Below are 10,912 nucleotides of genomic sequence, written 5' to 3'. Positions count from 1 at the left end.
TTGAATTCCAATACCTAGTGCTTATCTGCTTTGTTTCTCAAAAGGTCTGATGCTATAAGTTTTTTTTTAAATGCATGTGAGCTAATACTCGCCTGATGCCCATGTGGATGAGAATTTTAACAGACCTCCTAATCTGTTTTGGGGGTTTGTCCTTGTTGTTGTGCTTTCAGAAAATTCATATAGAACACTGATGGTTGCACTTATTGGTTAGCTCTTTTATTTCTTCTTTGCTTTGCTTCATATCTAAGAAGCCAGACCTTAGAGGTTACAGACATGATACATATTTTCAGGTAAGTATGAGAATTGTAATAATTGTTGGTTTGCTTGGTAGCTTTTCTTCATAATAGTACTGATTGGGAATATGAGTTTATTCTATGGGTTGGATTTTATTGAATTTCTTGGTAATTTATTTTAGAGATGATGAGGACGAGATTTTTAATGATTGTCAATATAACTGAGTTTTTGGGTTATGAATTGATCTCGGTGATTTTGATTTGGTTGTTCATTGTTATACAGTTTTTATCCGGTCAGGAGCCATTCAAAGCCTTGAAAGATGGTGATGCGAAAAAGTGATAGAGTGAAAGTAACAAAGCCTCCAAGAAGGACATAAAGGAGTTTAGAAGGGGAGGAGACGAAAACTGCAGCTGTGAAGAAGAGAGGAACAGATGTAAGTGTGTATGTTGTTAATTGTATCAATGATAGTAAGTTAATTCATTTACGACATATATTTTGGCGATGTAATTTGTTTTACAGGCTCCATATGTCCCAGCACGATGTTCTCCAGCTTCTTTCAAATCGGCAATGGACAGGATAAAGTTCAAGCCAGTCCATTTTCATGCCATAGAAAAGACTCCTTTCCGACATCTGTTTGGCATGGAGGACATTATCATGCACAAGCCTCTCATAAGAGCTATCCACGATAAGTGGACTCCCGGCACTAACACGTTCACGTTAGGGAGTATAAATGTCCCCTTCCTTCCAAGAGATGTGGCATTGGCATTAGGATTGCCACTTACTAGAGAGCGAATGGACGTGGTGAGGGTTCTGTCATTCGACAGGACAAAACCGCAACCTAAAGTGCCTGGCTGGCCATTTCCAGAGGCCAACGTCAAGGCATCGGTTATTGAGAATGAAATTACAGCATTAGTTAGAGAACGCAATAAAGTTTCGATAGAGAAGACAGTGAAATATGTTCTCCTGCATCTTTTTGCCTCTGTCCTTTTCCCAAAAAGCGCACATCGAGCTGACGAGCTCTTCTGGCCCTACATCGACGACATAGGAAACATTGGCAACTATAACTGGGCGATGGCAGTGTATGACTGGCTCGTAGATTACCTAGACAGAGTCAGCAAGGGTGGCAGGTACCTTGGTGGCTGCTCGTTGGTAATTCAGGTAATTTGGACTCATGACATTTAATATTCTAACCGTGCTGTTTATAGTTTGATTAACATGGTGTTTCGTATGTATGCAGGTATGGTTATACGAGCATACCACATTTTGGATTCCCACCAATCCAACTGCTCGTCCACGTGTCCTTAAATGGGACTGGAAAGCAAACGAATCAAAGACATATCGATTAGTGGAGCAGAAGCAGATAAAGAAATCGGAGGTGAGATATGAAAATTTTGTTAACGTATATATCAATACTAGTATCTTGATAACTGACTATGTTTTCCAAAAATTCAGGTGGTGGTGACATTGAAAGTATCTCTGTTAGAGAAGTCACAGTACCTACAGGATGAGGTAATGCAGTCGAGCATGACTATGTTGCGTACGTTATTTTATTTTACTTATTGATTTTTTAAATTTGATCATTGACTGTCATGTTTAAACATTAGGATGTTGATGAGACAATGGAAGTCGATAAGGAACAGTTGGAATCCGAGGGGATAGTTTTGGGAGTAGAAAGTGAAATGGAGAAAGGAAGTAGTGAAGATGAGTCGAAGCATATAAAATTTTTGGCGAGAGAGGGAGATGTAATTGATAGACAGTGGCAGATGATTACAGCAGCATGGGAAGAAATAAGAAAAAGAGAGGAAGATGTTGGAAAAAGAGAGGAAGATGTCAGAAAGAAAGAGGAGGATTTGAAAAAAGGATGGGAGCGTATGCGGAGAACAAATGAAGGGACTGGGGGAAGAATGGAGGGGGTTGAGGTGGAGGGGGTTGAGGAGGAGAGGAAGGGCGAAAATGCATCTCAAGGTGCACGATTCTCTTCGCAGCTGTGCGAGGATTGGACGGATTTAGCTGACCTTGGATGTGACATGGATGCAGCCGCCACCCTAATAGATGTATCGGCTCAGAACCCCAAGTCACATGAAGAAATATTCGGCACCACAGACGGGGTGATCCTTAACCCTTTACAACGATTGTTCGAAATGGAGGTGACCAAGGAAGAGGCACCATCTATTGAAGTTGAGATGAAAGTGAGTGGTGTAAGGGATGAGATGGTGGATTCCGAATTAGGGAGCATTGTGAGGGGTGTGAAGATGGATGGAAGGAGTAGGAAACCTGGGAGAGCCAGAAAAAGCCCCTACTATTCAGGGAAGACCCGAAAGAGGAGGCAGAAGGAAGGGAAGAAACAGGGGGAGGACCCCAACATACCTAAACCACCGCCCAAGAAGAAAGGGGATGACGGGAAGATGCGTAAGGGAAGGAGAACAGCTCTGATAGAGAGACTTCTAAAGCATGATAAAAGGCAAGTAGATGTGAATTATATTATACCATGATTTAAGTTGATCAGAATTGAAAATTATTAACTAACAATTTAATACAATTTTGCAGTGATATCCTCATGGAAACGGATGATGTACACCTAATAGCTGAAGACCTACAACATCTATGGAATGTCAGACAATACCTGACTGGCACTGTAAGTGTCATTTTTTATCATTAATTTCTACATTACTGTAGGGAATAATGTACATCTGACATTTACTTCTCTTCCTTGAAGATTGTCGATATATATGGGAAGCACGTGCAGTCCTCCAACGACGATGGGTTAGCAGATCCTGCAATGGGGGGAATTGTCTTCGTTCCATCGGTGGTACATGTAAGTGTTATTTCTATCATCCCACATTGAGGTTTACATAAGATTTTATCTGTAGTATCCCATTGAATTCCTTTTTTTTATAGGGAACTCTTACTGCAGTAGGGACCGAAGTCACTGAGGTCCAGAGGGTATAAAAGTGGAGGACAGCGAAGGACGCTCTACACAGTAGACTTATAAACCACCACCTCGAAGCAGTAAAAATGGTACTATTACCATTATGTGAAGACAACCATTGGGTTCTCCTCATTGTCGATATGGTCAACAAAATCTTCCACGAATGCAATTCCTGTAAAGGAATAGAGTTCCAGGAAAGAGCAGGATTGACCGTAAGTGGGTTAGCATCTGTAGACACCCCATTTTGACCGTGCCCTAAACCCTTCCAATTTTATGCAAAACCCCATCAAACCAATGCTTTAGGACTCCAAATTTCTCCCCAAGGTAAGTTAGGGTCCCAGCTAGGTCCCCGCAAAATTTCGTCAAAATCCGAGTACGTTTGCCTAGCGAACGAGCAGAGAAAGGACCGTAGTGTAAACCAGAAAAGGGGGGTGAATTATCCTGGAACGGTGCAGAGCAGATTTTGAATAAGACACGATTGGATGGTGCGCCCATCAATTTTTCCGCCAATAGTGCGCCCATCAATATTGGTAGTGCCAATATCACCACCCTGTTTTTATAAAATAAAAAAATAATAATAATAAAATAAAAATCGATTTTACAGAGAGAGAGAGGAGAATCGTCGGTTTCTTTTACATATATAAATATATATATATAATATAAAATAAAAACCCATCATGATTGTCCCCCCTTTTTTTCTTTTCTTGAGCCCGCACCTCCCATTTGACGAAAAAAAAAAAAAAACAAAAAACCATCATCACTGTCCCCCCTCCCTTTCCTTTTTTTCTTCATTTCCCCCTCATTTTCTTCACCTACCACCCCTCTTTCGTCAAACCAGAATAATATAAAAAAAAAAAAAAACCATTGGAGGAGTTCTTCTGGTCGCCAACCCTCTGCAGACAGAAAAAAAAAAGAAAGAAGAAACGACAGTAGAAGAAAAACCAGAGAGAGAGAGAGAGAGAGAGATCTGCAGAGAAAGGGAGAGAGAGAGAGAGAGATCTGTAGAGAGAGAGAGAGATCTGCAGAGAAAGGGAGAGAGAGAGAGAGAGAGATCTGTAGAGAGAGAGAGAGATCTGCAGAGAAAGGGAGAGAGAGAGAGATCTGTAGAGAGAGAGAGAGATCTGCAGAGAGAGGTAGAGAGATAGAGAGGGAGAGAGAGAGGGAGATCTGCAGAGAGAGGGAGAGAGAGACAGAGATCTGCAGAGAGAGAGAGGAAGGGTCTTCTCCTCCGGCAACCCAACCGGATTCCGGCCACCTTCTCCGGCATCCTCCCAACCAACCACTGGAGCTCCACCGGCATCCCCATCTCCTCCACCCCACCTCCAGCGGGCCCCACATCAGCGGGCCCCACACAAGCACGACTCTGTCAACACCTTCCTGGATCTTTTGTGGCGTAAGTTCATTTTTTTTTATTTTTTAATTATTCATTCTTTGCACTACACGGGTCCCACAGCGGGTCCCATATCAGTGGGTCCCACAGCGGGTCCCACATCAGCGGGTCCCACAGCGGGTCCCACATCCGCGGGTCCCACATCAGTGGGTCCCACAGCGGGTCCCACAGCGGGTCCCACAGCGGGTCCCACAAGCGGGTCCCACAGCGGGTCCCACAGCGGGTCCCACATCAGTAGGTCCCACAGCGGGTCCCACAGCGGGTCCCACAACAGCGGGTCCCGCAGCGGGTCCCACAACAGCGGGTCCCACATCAACGAGTCCTACTATGAATAGTAGTTTTGAATAGTACTTATAAATAGTAATTATGAATAGTAGTTTTGAATAGTACTTATAAATAGTAATTATGAATAGTAGTTTTGAATAGTACCTATAAATAGTAATTATGAATAGTAGTTTTGAATAGTAATCTTGTATAGTAATTATAAATAGTAATTATAACAGTCTTCAGCACAGGAGTCAGTCCTTCAGTCAGTCCAGGAGTTTTTCCTATCATCATAGGGGTTAGGATTCTGTCCATCCTCTCATCAAGTCGTGATCTTTACCCGCTCCTGCAAGGTATAGGATGCTGTCCAACCCTTGCCGAGTTATTTTCCTGTTCGTTCCCCCGCAAAGCATAGGATGCTATCCAACCTTTGCGGGATTTCAGAAGTCTCCCTACCCGTATGATGATAGGATTTTATTCTCTGGTGTCAAAAAACAATAAAAACATTTCCAAAAAACACTTGAAAATTCAAAAACATCTCAAAAACAATTCAAAATCCAAAAACATTTTAAAAATCAAAATTTCAAAAAAAATCTTGAGTCATGTGCAGAGTAGTTAGGAATTCTGGTCCGAACTACGGATGGCTTGATCCCTAGCTGAGGGGTACGTAGGCAGCTCAGGCGTGCTGCTGGCATCCTGAGTGCAGTCACACCATTATTTTTTTCACTCTTTTCGTCACCATTTTTAGACACCATTTTTACACCCTTTCACCATTTTCAGTCACCATTTTTTGTAAATATTTCTCACAACTTTCACCATTTTTCATAACTTCAAAACCTCCAAAAAATACAAAAAACTTCAAAACCTTTTCAAAAAGATCTTCCCCTAGAGTTAGGAGTCTGTCCTAGATATTTAGGGTGTTTTAGAGTTAGGAGTCGGTCTTGATTTGTATTGATGTGGTGTGTCCTGTCGTGTGAGTGTCCCTAGAGTTAGGAGGCCTCGAGTCGATCGGTCAGACACTTAGTCGAACCGATGGCTAGACTAGGAAGCATATAGTCAGCCCATGGTTTTCTTTATGTTGCACAGCCTAGATACACATAGGATGTAGGGCCCACCTGCATTAGCTTAAGGCTAAACAACCTGCATTAGTTAGGACATATAGAGAGTCCTAAAAATCACAATCCACTTGAATTTAAGCAATCGCACAAAAAGCTTTAAAAACTAGTCGAGTCTAGTTGATCGAGTCTAGGATAGCGGTCCTAGAGGTTTAGGCATTGTAGTTTAGCATAGGACACCGAACTACGTTGGCTCTGATTCTTCCCGAGGCCGGGATACGTAGTGCAGCTAGGATGGATGGCCATCCTGGTCCGAGTCAAGTCCTACATTAGAATTTTAGGATTTGTCTTGTTGAGTCGTGTGTTGCGTATTTTGTTGTGTTTTCTTATTTTCATGTACAGATCCTATACCTTTAGCTGTAGCATGCATGTGCTTGTCCACCAGAACTTAGACACCAATTAGGCATGTCACATATAATCTAACTATTCTTAGGCGACATATCTTTCATTTCTTTTGTGTGTGCTTCTTATTCATCTCCGAGACATGCATGATTAGCTAGACGTTATCTCGGAGATATTCGTTCCTATTTCACATGATTTTCTCCCAAAACTCTTCAAAATTAATAATAAATGGCATAAGAGACCAGGTGCTAGCACTTGGGCGAATTGGGGGCGCCTAATCCCTTCCCCATTCGTCATCAGGCACGAACCCTTTGTATCTCTGGTTATCTGTTGCGACAGAGCACAGCATGGGATCCAGGGCCCACTTCCTTGGATGGCGACTCTTTCTTTGCTTAAGGTGCGTCTCGAATCCGGGCTAGTCCCCGAATCGAGAGGTATCTCACTTTACATCGCCGCTCATGCTGTGAGGGGCACTCTTTCGAGGGTTCCTTGGTGGGGCTCTCCTTCACGTGGATGATCCCGAGACGCGCGTGGGGGCACGTCCCTCCGCCCCGTCCCGGATCTGGTTCCACAGGCTGGCGACTCTGCTGGGGATTTCTTGAAACATTGCCTAACTCTGTAAAAATGCCATTGTTACTAATTTTGAGGAAATTTGGGCCAAAATCGAGTTAAATGGGAACTTTATCGTTAGAAATCCAGGGGCACCAAGTAGGCGCGTAAATAAAACAAGGGATTCACACATCGCACATCATACATTGTCATATTCTTTATTTCTTTCATCATTTTCATTATTGGCCTCAGGGAATAGATATGACGCGTACCAGATGGGAACCGTTGTATCTATTTCCGAGCTATGCGCCGGAGCTGCAGCCGTAGACACTGGGTGTGCTGGTGTTCTACAGCAGCCGATGAGCAATGAACATACTTTGTATAATGCTGGGTGTGCTGGCGTTATACATCAAGGGTATGGTCATAAGCATAGTACCCTGCAGAAATGCCGGGGCCCTACTTTTATTTCATTATATTATGTATATATATTAGTTTCTCCCTTTAGAACCAAAATTAGGGAACCCTTGCTAGGACACTATATATATGTACTCATATAGGACGAACATGTGCGACCAGCATATGTAAGCCTAGGATAGAAGTCAGCCTACCCATGTAGTGTAGAAGGGTAAGTCACACCGTGGTTACCCGCCGCGTTATCTAGTACACTCACAGACACTTCTGGGTCAAGATTTTCTTGGCTGCGCTAGATTAGACTAGGGTTGGTGCCCCTGGTTAGGATGTATATATATATATATATGTATATATTTATTATTAGATTAGGGCTTGCTTCTTAGTTAGGTTTCCTTCTAATCTAATCAATTTTTCCCCATCTATCCATTCTGTGGATTATCATCAGATTCTTGGCTCTTTTAGTCATGATCTGTCTTCCGTGAGCTTGATCATTTGATTGATCCTGATCAGACCGTGTTCCACATGTCGATTGTGAGTCTATCTTGCCATTATCATTATCGGAGTGTGTGTTCTTGCTGAGAGCCCTGCTTTATCTTGATCATGACGGCATACTCTTCATGTTTAGTTGCTGAGACCCTCCTAGTATAGCCGTCATGCTGCTGATTCTTTTCAGAACCCTTGAACGTAATCATTATCCTTTTGGGTTCATTGACAAACTATGTGCTTACCTTACCACATCTCCTGGTATAGCCGTTATGCTGTCGAATTTTCTCCAAATACCTTGAGTGTGATCATCATCCTTTTTGGCTTGTTGACAAACCATGTACTTGCCGTACCACATCTTTATGTACAGTTGTTATGCTGTCGGATTTTACCCAACGGAAGGATGTATTGGTGCTACCTTTTGTCTCAACTTGCGCATTGCATTGCCATGTGATTAATTCTCATTGAGCTTAGTGTTTGTGGTGTCCATGAAAGGAGTCTTAGTCACTCGTCTCCCATCAACCCCAAAAGAGCTTTCATTTCTAAACTCGCTTGGTCTAGCCAGTCTGCTGTACCTTTTTCCTCTCACATTGCCCAGATGGCCGAGTACACTGAAAATCTCATCTTGACAGAAATGAGAGAGACGATGATGACATTCAAGACCTGATAGACAGGGATCCCCTCAGTCTTCTCGAACTCAAATGCTTCCAAGAACCCTACACCTAACCGTGTTGCACCTCCTACACCCACCATGGGAACCATTTCACCCATTCAACCCTTCATATATCTTACCACCTTTACCTGTACCACCTCTGGGCTGGAAAATGATTGGGAAGAGAAAAGAAAAATATCAGAGCTTGAACTCCTTGAAAACATCATACCAGAGAAAGCCTTGCCATTGTCAGGTGCCAAAGAACAATTTGAGCTGGGTCAACAGAAACCGAAGAGGCCCTCCCTTCTGAGATTCTAACTCTAGGATTACTCTTTCCAATCATTATCGCCATTAATGAAGGCACGTTGTCCTTGAACTTTCAGCGCCAATCCGTTGCCTCCGATAAAGTGTCTCATCTTTGAAATTTGTTTTGAAGTGTGTATACCAACCCTCCTGTCAAAGTTGGTAAGTCTGACCATGTCAGTATCAATTCTAAGTATGTTGTGTTTACCGGTCTCTCTCATTGTGAGCCAATGTCCAATCTTTTGCTGAATTTGATGGAGAGCCTATATCATTGTATGTACTTCAAACATTCAATGAAAAGAACATTTGATTCCAGTGTCGTCAATATTCTTGTATATGTTCACTCTTGGATCTAATGTTAATAAACAAATTAAGACACCCTCCTCGAATGAGGATGCCGATGAAATTCTCCTCGAGATTTGAAAGATAATCAAACGAGAGGAAGAGCGTCGAGCAAAGCCACTTGAAGATGAAATTGATACCGTGGATAGTGGTATCGAAATCCGAAACTCGGGAAATAAGGATTGGCAAAATCTCCCGAAGAGTGCAAAGAGTCGATAAACCTATTTAGAGGGTTCAAATAAGTGTTGCTTGGTCCTATGAGGATAAACCAGAAGCGTGCCTTGGCATTGTTCAACGTAAGTCACCCACAGCTTCAGACATCGGGTCGAAAAAGCAAAAATTTCAAACGAAGAATACCAGATATCAAGTGAAGTTAATGAAAAATTGAGAGAAGACTTTCGGACAACAAAGTCATGAGCATAGAACATGAACCCCAAAAAGAATACTTGGGCTATACATTACGATGGAATTCTAAGTCAAAGTAATCAAAGGGTAAGGGCATTCCCGCATTTCAAATGAACAAAAAAAGAAAGATAGAATCCAGAGACGAAAGGAGAAGGGAGCATGCCCCACGTCAACTCCTTAGAAATATCAGAATCCCGAGAATTTGAGTCGGTTTTAAAGCATCTTCAGCATATAGAGAAGACCCTGAGTCTTAGAATACTGAGCATCAGTGCAAGATCCCAAAGACAAAGTGGGAATTCAATCAGTCAAGTTTGCGCAGTACAGATGAAGTCTTGCCAGGAAATGCCGCCAGACTCCTAAAAAAAAAAGAGAAAAAAGTTCAAAGCCATTGAACCTTAGCCATTCAAAAAGCTTGTATGCCAAAACACCAGAAGGCCATCCTTGGACGCCTGCGCTTTAAACGCCAAAAATCCCAAGTTTGAAAAATCCTTTTGCAAACACCTTTGAGCCTCAACAAAATCAAACATTCTTTTCAAACACCCACAAACCAGGGGTAGTTCGTTTCGAACTACGTCTGACCTGATCCCTTTCTATAGGGTACGTAGGCAACCTGATCAATTCAGGTTCGGTCAACCTTTGGAATAAAAGTCAAATTATTCCCTTTCAACCTTTGGAATAAAAGTCAAATTATTCCCTTTCAACCTTTGGAATAAAAGTCAAATTATTCCCTTTCAACCTTTGGAATAAAAATCAAATTATTCCCTTTCAACTTTTGAGCTTAAAGCCAAATCATTGTGTTCCAAACCCCAGCAAACTACGCGGACCTGATCCTCCATTTTTGGGGTACTTAGGCAACCTGACCAATCCAGGTTCGGTTGAAACTTTGAAATCCAAAGGAAATATCCAACCCTTTTGAACCCAATCCCGCCTAGAAAGTCCTTCTGGTGAACAAGCAGAGGTTCAAAGTAAAAAAAAAAAAAAAACGATGGAGTCTGAAGACCCGCTAGGCTGAAAACCCGAGAGGGCGGTCTAGGCAAAATTTAGGGTCATTCACCCGCTAAGTTGACAACTGAAAAGTCGGGTTAGGCAAAAGTTAGGGTATCGAGCCCGCTGGATTGAAAACCCGAAAGGGCGAACCAGGCAAAAGTTAGGGCAAGCGGTCCGTCAGATTGAAAACCTGAAAAGGCAATCTGATCAATGGCAATGACTTCCAACAAAAAAGCGAATCATTGAGATGGAGAAACAGCCTTCAACCAGCGTAAAATCTCGGGGTCCAAGTAGTGCCAGCAAGCTTACTTTAACATTCCTCTAAACTGAGGGCATTGAAACCGAGCAATCCAAAAGGGATAATAACCATGACCTAAACACCGAAAAAGGAGAGTAGTGCCTCTTGACACGGTCTTCGAAATACTCTAAGAGTGACTAAGCCATACCCTTAAAAAATGACACATCAGATCCAAGAGCGAAGTCGAAAGCGAGTCGAGTCCTTCGAG

At 42.5% G+C, this 10,912-nt stretch overlaps 1 protein-coding gene across 1 annotated transcript; it reads left to right on the top strand.

Annotated features, from left to right (window-relative positions):
• The first annotated feature begins 801 nt into the window (after positions 1 to 801).
• On the top strand, positions 802 to 3,183 carry LOC143858279 (uncharacterized). The gene is made up of 7 exons (XM_077368927.1): positions 802 to 1,392; positions 1,472 to 1,609; positions 1,687 to 1,743; positions 1,839 to 2,695; positions 2,782 to 2,869; positions 2,951 to 3,049; positions 3,133 to 3,183. Exons 1-7 carry the CDS (start codon positions 802 to 804, stop codon positions 3,181 to 3,183), a joined length of 1,881 nt encoding a protein of 626 aa, XP_077225042.1.
• The last annotated feature ends 7,729 nt before the right edge of the window (positions 3,184 to 10,912 follow it).

Source organism: Tasmannia lanceolata, unplaced genomic scaffold (genome assembly GCF_043159265.1).
Source record: "Tasmannia lanceolata isolate RefF3 unplaced genomic scaffold, GAP_Taslan_0.1 ptg000025l, whole genome shotgun sequence".
Lineage (NCBI taxonomy): Eukaryota > Viridiplantae > Streptophyta > Magnoliopsida > Canellales > Winteraceae > Tasmannia > Tasmannia lanceolata.
Note: the sequence above shows the minus strand (reverse complement) of the source record. Positions and strands in the feature narration are given on the sequence as shown.

Bases quoted from the DNA above. Each gene is read 5' to 3' on its own strand.
- LOC143858279 (XM_077368927.1), top strand. From the start codon at position 802: ATGGACAGGATAAAGTTCAAGCCAGTCCATTTTCATGCCATAGAAAAG. The intron at 2,696-2,781 runs GCAAGTAGATGT...ACAATTTTGCAG, and splicing joins CTTCTAAAGCATGATAAAAG to TGATATCCTCATGGAAACGG. The intron at 3,050-3,132 runs GTAAGTGTTATT...TTTTTTTTATAG, and splicing joins TCGTTCCATCGGTGGTACAT to GGAACTCTTACTGCAGTAGG.